Source organism: Apodemus sylvaticus, chromosome 13 (genome assembly GCF_947179515.1).
Source record: "Apodemus sylvaticus chromosome 13, mApoSyl1.1, whole genome shotgun sequence".
Lineage (NCBI taxonomy): Eukaryota > Metazoa > Chordata > Mammalia > Rodentia > Muridae > Apodemus > Apodemus sylvaticus.
Genome location: NC_067484.1, coordinates 32,238,574 through 32,250,635, shown reverse-complemented (window position 1 = coordinate 32,250,635; position 12,062 = coordinate 32,238,574). Strand labels below are relative to the sequence as shown.

Sequence of the window (12,062 nt, the reverse complement as noted above, 5' to 3'; positions counted from 1 at the left end):
TTTTCTCTTGTTTTAGAGAGAGGGAATCTAGCTCGTTTGCTCGACCTCCTTTTAGAGTTTATAGGCAGACTTTGAACAAACCCAAGAAAGCAAGAAACAAGATGGCTCCTGACCTTTCTGAATGTCAGTTCCCTGTCAGTTCCCCTTCCCCACTTCTCCTCGCATTCTTTTTTTTTTAATTTTCTATATTCTTTGTTTACATTCTAAAAGTTTTCCCCTTTCCCAGTCCCCCTCCCCCATATGTCCCATAAGTCCTCTTCTCTCCATCCATTCTCCTATCTTTCCCCCTCCCTTTTCTCTGTCCTGGTACTCCACTACAATGCTGGATCAAGCCTTTCCAGGATTAGGGCCCTCTTCTTCCTTCTTCATGGGAATCATTTGATATGATAATTGTATCTTCAGTGTTCAGAGCTTCAGGGCTAATTAACATCCACTTTGTCAGCATGCAGGAGAATGCGAATTGATCCATTCTTATCTCCTTGTACTAAGCTCAACTCCAAGTGGATCAAGGACCTCCACATAAAACCAGACACACTGAAACTAATAGAAAAGAAACTGGGGAAAACCCTTAAGGACATAGGCACAGGGGAAAAGTTCCTGAACAGAACACCAATAGCTTATGCTCTAAGATCAAGAATTGACAAATGGGATCTCATAAAATTACAAAGTTTCTGTAAGGCAAAGGACACCGTCAAAAGCACAAAACGGCAGCCAACAAATTGGGAAAAGATCTTCACCAACCCTACATCCGATAGAGGGCTAATATCCAATATATACAAAGAACTCAAGAAGTTAGACCCCAGGGAACCAAATAACCCTATTAAAAATGGGGTACAGACCTAAACAAAGAATTTTCGCCTGAAGAAATTCGGATGGCCGAGAAGCACCTTAAGAAATGCTCAACATCATTAGCCATTAGGGAAATGCAGATCAAAACAACCCTGAGATTTCACCTCACACCAGTCAGAATGGATAAGGTTAAAAACTCAGGAGACAGCAGGTATTGGCGAGGATGTGGAGAAAGAGGAACAACACTCTTTCACTGCTGGTGGGATTGTAAGATGGTACAACCACTCTGGAAATCAGTCTGGCAGTTCCTAAGAAAACTGGACATGACACTTCCGGAGGACCCTGCTATACCTCTCCTGGGCATATACCCAGAGGATTCCCCAGCATGCAATAAGGACACATGCTCCTCTATGTTCATAGCAGCCCTATTTATAATAGCCAGAAGCTGGAAAGAACTCAGATATCCCTCAATGAAGGAATGGATACAGAAAATGTGGTATATATACACAATGGAGTACTATTCAGCAATTAAAAACAACGAATTCATGAATTTTTTAGGCAAATGGATGGAACTGGAAAATATCATCCTAAGCGAGGTAACACAATCTCCTCACATTCCAATGCTGGTTTTATCTGTGCTCAGGGATCCCAGCATCTACTGTCACTTAGAACCCCTCCCTTTATGTCACCCCTTGTTTAAGTGCACCAACATGACCCCAGCCCAGTGAACCCCAGGTAAAAAAAAAGGAAAGGTGTCTCTGGGCTAAGCCTCAACTTCTTATGAGAAATGAGGACCTCCAATCAGTTAGCTTAAATTACACTCTGGAAAAAAAGTCAAATGTCCTTGTAGAAATACTCTGACTCAACTCTGAGTCTTATTTTCCTCTCATGTCATGTGTCAGTCTCCCACCCACAGAGACACCCAAGGGCTCACCGACCCACCTGGGCAGCGAGTTTATAGTTCCTCTGCACAAGTTCGTCATTGTTTCTGGTCCCATGGGCGACAGCATTGTGCACCTTGAGTACGCATGCGTGGCCGGGCTGGAAGACGGGCATGAGGCCCTGCATCACCGTGCTACGGAAAGCTTTGCGGTGCACCCCTTCACCAAAGTGAAACTCCTCGGTGGAGATCTGGCCGCGTAGGTGGTCCCCGAAGTAGCTGTCATTGAAAACATCTTCTTTGAAGATAAGCTGGCTGAATTCAATCTCTTCACATCCTAAAACACAGTACAGCTTTCAGTGAAAGGAGTCATTTCTAGCCCTGGCCTTTGAGTAGCTACTTTCCCTTTATAAGGATAAAGACAGAAGAGACCTGTAGAACCCAGAGAGACAGATCAGGCTAAATGCCCCACAGAGACACAGCTAGCAGGAAGTGGGAGTGAGGGGGGGTGAGGAGAAAGGCCGAAAGCAACTCTAAAAGATGGGTAAAGCAGGAGAGGGAGGCGCACCGTTGAGAAGACCCAACAGCACGTACTCAATTGTCTCTCCTTACGGCTTTTCCAGGGAGCTTTTTTTTCTAGCTGTTTCATTTCTAAGTGCATTCACGTGTACATGCGTGCACACATACACATGCACACACTGCACACACACAAATATATTAACATACCCTACGTGTTTATATACAAGAAGAGCAAAATTTCTCATCTTGCGTTATACTGCTTCCACCAAGAAAGGATCACGCATGCACAAACACACACACACACACACCACATACAGCAGGCAAGAGCTGAGGTGGCTTCCACAAGAATGTCTTGAATACCTGGTCTCCAGTTGGTGCAAAAATCCCATCTCATGATTTTATACAGAAATATTTTCTTGGTGGAATATTTTCAAATCACAGCTTTAAAAGCAACCCAGGGGGCTGGAGGGACAACTCTGTGGGTGGACGTGGTCACTGCATAAACATGACTTGAATTGTGATTCCCAGCACCCATGTTAAAAAAAAAAAAAAAGACAGGCACGGTGGTGTGTGCCTTCAGTTCTAGCACTGGGAGGGGGTGGGTGGTGGAGAAAACAACATTCCTACGACTTGCCAGTCAGTCTAGCAGAAATGGTGAAGGTTCTGTGAGAAGCCTTGTTCCAGAACACTAGAAGAAGACACCCATTGCCAGCCTCTGGCCGACATTCAATGAAGCACCTCCTCACACATACACGTGAACACACACACACACATACACACACACATGCATGCATGTACAAGCAGCCTATGACTCAAACTAGGTATTAAGACTGTGAAGAGACAGGGTTATTCTAGAAGATTATAGTCAGAAAGCAAAAACAGCAGGCAGGGGTGGGGTGGGGGGTGGGATCTTCAGACTGAAGAAGCAGGTAAGCAGCTGAAAGCTGCCAAGGGAAGAGGAGAGGCAGACAGGGAAGAGGAGAGGCAGACAGGGAAGAGGAGAGGCAGACAGGGAAGAGGAGAGGCAGACAGGGAAGAGGAGAGGCAGACAGACGCTCCAGAAGGCCAGAGCCAGAGAAGAATGTGCGGTCTCATTAACAACAAGGACCGCGGAGCTGAACCCAGCCAAGACACCGCAGACTGGGGCAGGACCAGTCTGGTCAGCAGCAGGCCATGCACTCTGTCTCCAGCACTGCCCACAAGCAAGGCGACTTGGAGAAAACTCATCAAATGGAGTAAAGGGGACATTGCCTGCAGAGCAGTTCTCTGTGGGATATTAACAATCCTGACGGGCTGGAGAGATGGCTCAGCGGTTAAGAGCACCGACTGCTCTTCCGAAGGTTTTGAGTTCAAATCACAGCAACCACATGGTGGCTCACAACCATTCGTAATGGGATCTGATGCCCTCTTCTGGAGTATCTGAAGACAGCTACAGTGTACTCACATATAATAAATAAATACATCTTTTAAAAAACAAAAGCAACAAAACAATCCTGACTATAAGGTCTAACGGGAATGTCACTTTAATGAGGATATAACCATGAGAGGGGAAATTAAAGATCTGAGGAGTGGCTGCAGTCTCTTGAAATGCTCTAGAGGGAAAGAGCTAGCATCTGTTGGAATTGCCTCCTCTGTGAAGACACCAAAAAAATGCCCTCTACAGTGACACACCTTAGCAGATGAATTGTTTCAGTCGGATCTTGCTCAAAGTGGGAGCTGGCAAAACTTTCACTTTGACTCGGGTAGCAGTAGCAGAGACATGGGGACTTTGGGGACCCTCAGGAGAGACAAGAATACAGGGCACAGGTCACGGGCTGGGACGAAGCTGCAGTTTTCTCCAAAGCCTGGAAAAGGCCAACAGCGTTCCGTCCGACTCATGCTCTGAGCTGCCTCAACTACCTAAAGGGTGGTTCCTTGCTGGGAACAGCGCGGCAGTGGACCAACCATGAGACTAGTGTGTAGACTTTAGATTCCCTCACCTGGTTCTTGCTACAGAGAAACTGTGTGGCTGCCCAGCAGCCAGGACTGCTGTGAGGTGAAGAAAAGCAGTCCTGAGTGTATTAATAAATTTTTATAACATTGGGCCTGTAAGGATGGCCCACCAGGCAAAGGTGCTAGCCTCAGGCCTGAACAGCCTTGGATTCCTGAGACCCACATGATGGAAGGAGAGGACCAATTCCCAGAAGCTACACACACACACACACACACACACTTTAATTTGTGCTACTTTGTGTTTTATTTGGCGTGCCATTTGTTTTAGATTTTCTCATGAGTTTAGTTCCTTTAAATTAGAGGCCAATTTATAAAATATTATTTGTTCCCCATAGCAAGAATTAAATGAATAAAATTTTTAAAAATAAATAAAGAGAGATTCTCCTGTGTAAAGCGAGTGCTGCTCAAGTTTTTCACCTGAAGGTCCAGGTTAGGACAGGTGCTGGTAGCCCTGCACCTTCATGTGGATTTGCAAAACTGGGGTCTCCTGTTGTAGCGGGGCAGCAGGAGATGCCCGCGAGGTCCAGACCCAGACTCTGGCTGGGATCACTGGACTGGTTCTTGACTGCTGAGAAGCTGCAACTGTGGCCTCATCTGTCCAGAGCGGCCTGTCGCTTAATAAGTCACTTATTAGAGACTTTTCACTAAAGTTTCGTTCATGTCTGGAAAAAAGAACCTTAAGAGACGAATCCATGCAAACTTAATTATTAAAGTCAGCAAGCATCCGAGATGTGGACAGCGACCAATGGTAGGAGGCGGACAGAGGACAGCTGCTGTAATACATGTGAGACAGTAGAGGGCAGTGTGTGCACGTTGAGAGACGTGGGCCAGACACAGGGATAAAGATTTCAGATTTCAGATCTCCGCACAGGAACATTTCAGAGTGAAGACGTATATGTAGTATTGGAATGGAGTCCCAAGAAACTTCCATTGAGTGTATTACTGTTTTTAGAGATACATACATACATACATACATACATACATACATACATGTGTGTATACATATATACATATGTGTATTTATACATATACACACACATAGATATTTTTTCTCCTCTCTCCCTTCCTTCCTTCCTTCCTCCCTCCCCCCACCACTCCTTGACAATCATGCTATGTGTCCAAGCTGGCATGGAATTCACAATCCTTCTGCCTCAGCCTCCTAAGTACTCTTGTTATATTTGGTAACTTCACAGAGTTTGCTAGACCATTTCCGAATCATGATTCTAGGGATTTTGTTCTTGTTGTTGTTTTGTTTTGTCATCTTTTGAGACAGAGTCTCGTGTGACCAGGCTGGCCTCAAACTACTGACTATGTCTCTCTGTCTCTGTCTCTCTGTCTCTCTGCCTATCTCTCATGCACACACATACACACACACACACACACACACACACGTACACACGTACACACGTACACGCGCACACACACCAGAGCTAGGGTCACAGATGAGGCCCTCACACCCAGAACATCCTCAGCCTCCTGTTTGCTGTGTACTAGATTGAGAGCATCTTGACTCTCTGTATTGTCTGGTTTCCCAGAAATCTCAGCTACTTTGTTTGCTTTAAAGACCATGAAGCACACCTTCTAGATGCTCATCCAATATAACCACCAGTGCACGACTCTCCTGAAATTGGCCAAGGATGCTATGCTGTGGAAGGGTTGCCTGAGCGTGTGGTGATAAAGGGCTGGTGGCAAGGGTGTGTAGAATGGCCTTGTTGCTGTGGGCAGTTCTTCCCGGTGCCACATCTTGTTAAAAAGTGGCTGTGTGGCGGGGGTAATTTAGATCACAAGAATTGGGAGACTCCATAGCCAAGAGCCTCCCCACTCTCCTAGAACAATGGGTAGGGGTGGGTGGGGCAGGTGGACAAGTCATTTTCCTTAAGAGGGAATAACAGAAAACATAGCAAGCTCAGACCGTGCCAGGTTGTGGAACCTCAATGCATAACCTCACTGTTGCATGAATGGCTAAGAACTGCAGCTGTTATACTATAGAACGCCATATGTACCAAAAGGCAGCTCACATCAATCAAATGAAGTCATATGTTGCTCAGCTAGTCAAACTGAAGAGGATATCGGAAAATCAAAACGTAAGCATCAATGGCTAGAGAGCCCCATGCATTTATGTCTAAAGAAAGTCAAGTCCAAATTCCCCTGCACAATTTCCCAAGACTGCATGACTGCCGTTCAACCTTCTCCACAAATGATACACTTCTAGGTATTTGCAATCTACTGGAATTCTAGCCGGGGCAATGGCCCTTCCAGCCTCACGGAAACAGATCCTGAATCAGCACACACTCCCAAAGCCCTTCCTGGGTGATCCTCTACTTGGTTGCAAGAGGGCACGGAACAGTGAGCGTTCTTCAAGGAGCTGTTTCGTGATTGGGTGGGGAGCCCAGTTCCGGACAGGCTGGCTCGTGTCACTTACCTCTGTATTCCGTGTGACTTGAAAGCTGTTTGAGAACTGGAAGGAAACAAAGAGAATGTGGTCAGGACAGGCGTCCCTTCGGGCTGGCAGGGGCCCAGGGCTTTGACGAGCAGAGCAGCCGAGAAGCCGAGGTTTACCTTCAGCTGTGAGGTTAAACTCAGCAGTGACTTTTCCATAACTGTTCTTGATGCAGCAGTAATAGAGGCCCTGGTCCTTCTGACCAGCTTGGACGATGGCCAAGGAAACACTGGAGTTGTCCCCTGCGCTGGAATAGGGGACATTAACATTCACGTGTTTTGTCATTCGGAAGTTCTAACGCTCTCGAGAAGGAAGGAGTTAATGTCTTCCTGCCTTGTTCTTTTGGCCAACAGGCTGGGCTGGCTGGTATATAGACTAGAATTCCCCCAATCAGCTGATTTAAACAATGGATTCACACATAGAAAGGATTACTGCCTTGCGGTTTCACACTCTTACTCTGACACACAACATGAATACGCAGAAACATTCTGAAGGGTTAATTGGCATCTGGAAAGCCAGGAGCCTTCAGAAGCTTCTGGAAGCTGCTGTTAGCATAATCCAGAATTACACTGATGATCCAGGTATCCTGTGCATGAGGGAAATCAATGACTTTCAACCCAAATCTAAACGTAGATACAGTGAGAAGCAAAAGAAAGAGGCTCCGACCTTTATGTAAGGATTCAGAACTTAGGGCTCCCATCTGGCAGGTGATTTTGTTATGAGATGGAGATCTTACTATATTGGCCTCGAATTCCAGACCCCAAGCAACCCTCTTGTCCTAGTCTCCCTATCAATATGTTCAAGGCCCTTTAAATAATGTACACTTTAGTGAATGCGTCTACCCCTCCATCGCCCTGCCCAATATTACTAAGTACTATGAATACAGTAACTGACGGTATGGCGGGTAAAAACAATGAAGATGACCACAGCTACAGCAATGGCTAACCTGCGTGCTTGCTATGTATCAGGCACACACGAACTCATCATCACATCATCCTCAGAACAACTTAAGAGATCTATAATTACTGTACCCAGTCCACAGATGGGGGAGCTGAGACACTAAGACATCTAGGCTGGACCTTAGACTGACCCCTCAGGTAGCTTCTGATTCCTGACCTTAAGATGGAGATAGTTATGTCAATGTTTAGGGCTGCACTCATTATTCAAAAATTGGTAAGAATATACATTGCTGCAAAACTAGACAAAAGTCCCACTGCAATTGTGTCCTTATATGACGACTGTGTAAATGTGCACTTTCCTTTGAGTTTGTCTTGGTTTGACAACAAGCATCCACTGATGTTGGCTTGTCTCAGTGCAAGGCTTTGTTGTTGGCTGGTTACTTTTTTTTTTTTTTTTTTTTTTTTTTTTGCCAACAGACTTCAAATCTTTGATTTATTCTGCCTCCTCGGGAATTAGACCAACGGTCTAAAACAAGGTTCACTAAACCATACCAGTTCCTCCACTGTTTGGGACTCTAATCGTTATTCTGATAAAAGATTAACTCCAGACATGAACAGGTTCACATCTAAGGGGAGCATTTCCTGGCAGAGTAAATGCCAAGTGAGTCCCAGAGAGTGGTAAGGTGTCCTGCTCTAGGGATACAGAGACCAGCACAGGAAGAGTCATAGAAAGCGGTGTTAAGATTCCCCCAAAAAAACTGGAGCCAAAATCAAGGAAATTATCTCGTGAGCATCTTCCCTGGGATTCAGTAATTCTCTGATTCTCCGTTCAGATTCAGGAAAACCCCATCCGTCTGTCTTGCTGCCCTCTCTTCATTTCCCCAGTTCCTTCAGAGAAAAAAGATTGGAAAGTCAGAAGGTCCTAGACTCCTGTGCTGCAGAGAGGGTCGGACATGTTGCTTAGCTATGCCCTCGCTTTCCAGAAAAAGCAAGGTTGCTTATGGACTGCAATGTGAGGAACGGCAGACAGCAGGCACCTGAGTCGTGCATGAGGCACAAAAGGTCTCACCTTGTGAATGCCCATAAGCCTGAAAGGTGGGGTTCGATAGTGTCAGCGGCTCTCTCCATAAAAGAAAACTATGTCTTTATGTCCTCAAAAGGGCTGTTACATGTTAACTCAAGAGGATTCAGGGATGGGAAAGAAAAGTAATCATTCAGCCAGAAGATGCAACAATGTTACTATGGAAAGTCAACGAGGATCCTGCATCTTGAGTTCCTATCCTATTACTCTGTAAGTTAGGAATCGCTCTATCTTTAGGACAGTACGGCTAAGTGTGGGCAAGGCTGAACACAGCGAGATGCTTAACTGCGAAACTGCGTCAACCAACCCCAAAGCTGAGGAACCAGGGACAGCTGGCAGCATCCACTCAGCACCCAAGGTGGGTTGAACAGACCTTGGTTTTTCCTCCCCATGATCATTCAATGGGAATTTATCTTCAGCAGCAAGCAGCTCCTTCTTGTCTAGAGCCTGGCAGTAAGACCTTGCCCAGCTATCAGCTGGACCACTCCGTGTGCACAATACTTCTTTCAAAAGATCATGCTGCTCCAAAGTGCCTATTTTTCCAGAGAGGAGAGTCGATTCCTAGTGGCCAAAAAAATTTGGATGGCTGCAATAGCCTTAGAGGTTGCCAACTTGAAAGCTCCCCAGAACCAAGACATAACACCACACACACACACTGCATGCCAATGCATTCTTCTTTGTAGACTCTCTGGAGAAAGTCTACAAGTCTTGCTCTGGACACAAGACAGCATTTTGACTTCTAACTTCCAAACTGTAGCTTGTTAAGGAAATTACCTAAAACTCAGAGGTGATGGCATGTCCCTGGTAGGGTCACCTCTTAACAGGCTCACCAAAAGGTTACTTTGCTTATAATAAAGGACTGCCCCAATGCTTGATTCTGCTGTTTATTGTCTAAAATAGAACACATCCAGCTCTACGTAGTGGTGAATGCCTGTACTGCCGACTATGAGGAAGGTTGAAACAGAAGGAGTACAAGTTCGGGGCCAGGCTGGGTGACTCATAAAACAACAACAATCAATGCAACGACCCATGCAGACAGTTTTGAGTCATGTATTAACTTGAAGCTTTCTGTGCAGAAGAAAAGACAACACCCGAGTTTAGTGCCTGCTAACCATAAGCTGGTTTTTATATGTATTTGAAAACACATTTTACATATCCCTTTGCCTATTTCAAGTGCCCATTTGAACAGTTTACCATCTAACTGATTTCTTTCTCAGCTATCGGGTTTAAGACCTTCGCTACATGTTCCTAATCACCTTTGAGGGAGTTCAGCTCTTTAAAATCTATATCTTAGCAAGTGCTATAGTTTGGGTGTTGGTTATCCCCCCACCCACAAAGTACATAGGCTACAGATTTGTCCCCAGGTGGTGCTAGTGGGTCCTTCAGGCAGTGGCACATAGAAGTTGGTCTTTAAGTTATCTATGGCATGTCCTCAAGGTGGGTTGTGACACCTGGGCTTCTACTCCCCAGTTCTGAGGTCAGCATCTCCCTCTAATACAGACCGCTCTCGTTGGCATCTGAAGCCCCCACCGCAGACCCAAGGTGACAGGTCTGCCAAGTCACAGATGACTCACTTAAATGGTGAGAAACTAGGCTCCCTGTGAGTTAGTCATCTCGGGTTATTTCCCTACAATGACTGAAAGCCAGCTGGCACAAGGCACTGAGCTACTTCAGGTCGGGACACATGAAATGAAGTACTTTCATGGAAGGAAGGGTGAGAGGAGTTTGAAAAGGAGAGGAATTTGAAAAGCCATGGGGGGGGGTGGAAAGATGGCTCAGAGGTTAAGAGCACTGATTGCTCTTCCAGAGGTCCTGAGTTCAAATCCCAGGAACCACATGGTGGTTCACAGCCATCTATAAATGGCATTGGATTCCCTCTTCTGGTGTGTCTGAAGACCGCAACAGTGTACTCACATACATTAAATAAATATTAAAAATAAAAAAAGCTGGGCAGTGGTGGCACATGCCTTTAATCCCAGCACTTGGGAGGCAGAGGCAGACAGATTTCTGAGTTCAAGGCCAGCCTGGTCTACAGAGTGAGTTCCAGGACAGCTAGGGCTACACAGAGAAACCCTGTCTTGGAAAAGCCGAAAGAAAGAAAGAAAGAAAGAAAGAAAGGAAGAAAGGAAGAAAGAAAGGAAGGAAGGAAGGAAGGAAGGAAGGAAGGAAGGAAGGAAGGAAGAAAGGAAGAAAGGAAGAAAGAAAGGTCATCTGAAATCATGCAAATGAGCCATCTACAGACAAAAAAGTTGTGACTTAGAAACTTTCTCAAGCATCAGTAAGAAGAAATCAAACTGGTCTGGGACCAAGTCATTTCTAAGATGAAACAAGCAAATGTTACAAAGACATTAAAGGTCTAGAGAGCTTCCTAGTGACATGTGGTCCTTGGAGGGAGGTTGGGTTTGGGGAAATACTCCTCAGATGCAAAAAGACCTGGAAAGTGCAATCACTAACCTCCGATTAGAACAAGAAAAAAAAATCATCAATCATACATTGCTGGAAGTGCTAGTTAATTGTTCTGAAATGACAGTTTCAGAAAAATAATAAAAATCAATGAGTACTTTTAAAATAAAGCTCTAGGGAGATGCCTCGATTTAAAAGTGAGAGTGCTTCTTCACTCTTATAATCATTTTTAAACCATGCACAAGGCAAGCAGGGTAATGGAAACCTATCTAGCCAAGTGGTTAGTGAGCAATTGTGTTTAGATTTTTCTGGAGTAATTCTGATAGACCAGAGACTGCAGCTCAAGTCTTCATGAGTACCCTTAAGAGATCATCTCCAGACATTTGTTTCAAGCAGGAGTATTTGACTGAATAGAGGAGCTTCTATTTCCCACTTTTCCAGCCTATTTTCATTAAGATTACAACGATGGAAATACCTCCAAGAACTCGGGGAGCTGGCTGGCCTAAGACCTCTCTGGGTAGAAACAAGTTTCTGGGAGATGCTTAAGTTACGGTGATCTCCACTGATTTGTTCCGAGGGCTGGTCAGTGAACCAGGACTTCACCTGTTTTCTTGAACATTCGTTACTGGAGCTGATTTGGGGAGCTGAGTGGGTTGTCTCCCATGTGCCGTTTTCCAATGATTCTTGTGCTCGCTCACCTCTGACTCTGATTCCTCCAACACCTTACGTACCCAGATTAATGTGCTCTTTCCATCTTAAGTGATGTCATTTGTTTTCCTCGAAAGCTTTACTTTTCTGTGACCCTGGGACTTTCCCCCTGTTGAGTCTCCTTAGTTCTGTTTGATCTTTGTTAGATTAACTGGGGAGCAGGGGAGATATTGAATCAGAAAATACCTACAAGTTCCAGAGAGTTTTCAAACCTTAGGCCCCCACAGCTTAGAATATTATTCACTCTGTATCCTGACTTTAAAAACTGATTTTAACCAGAGAGCCTGCCCTTCCTAGGAACACATAACTCAGAGGTATCAGACTGAAGCAAGAACTAGTCACCATATGCCC

The 12,062-nt window shown here is 45.2% G+C and overlaps 1 protein-coding gene across 1 annotated transcript in view; it reads right to left on the bottom strand.

Annotated features, from left to right (window-relative positions):
• The window catches only part of Alpk2 (alpha kinase 2), a 116,126-nt gene that overhangs the window by 23,038 nt on the left and 81,026 nt on the right, over positions 1 to 12,062 (bottom strand). Inside the window, exons 6-8 of the mRNA XM_052155850.1 lie at positions 6,740 to 6,867; positions 6,603 to 6,638; positions 1,732 to 2,006 (exon numbers count right to left, since the gene is read on the bottom strand). Coding sequence (XP_052011810.1) covers positions 1,732 to 2,006; positions 6,603 to 6,638; positions 6,740 to 6,867 — 439 coding nt within the window. The remainder of the gene's footprint in view (positions 1 to 1,731; positions 2,007 to 6,602; positions 6,639 to 6,739; positions 6,868 to 12,062) is intronic.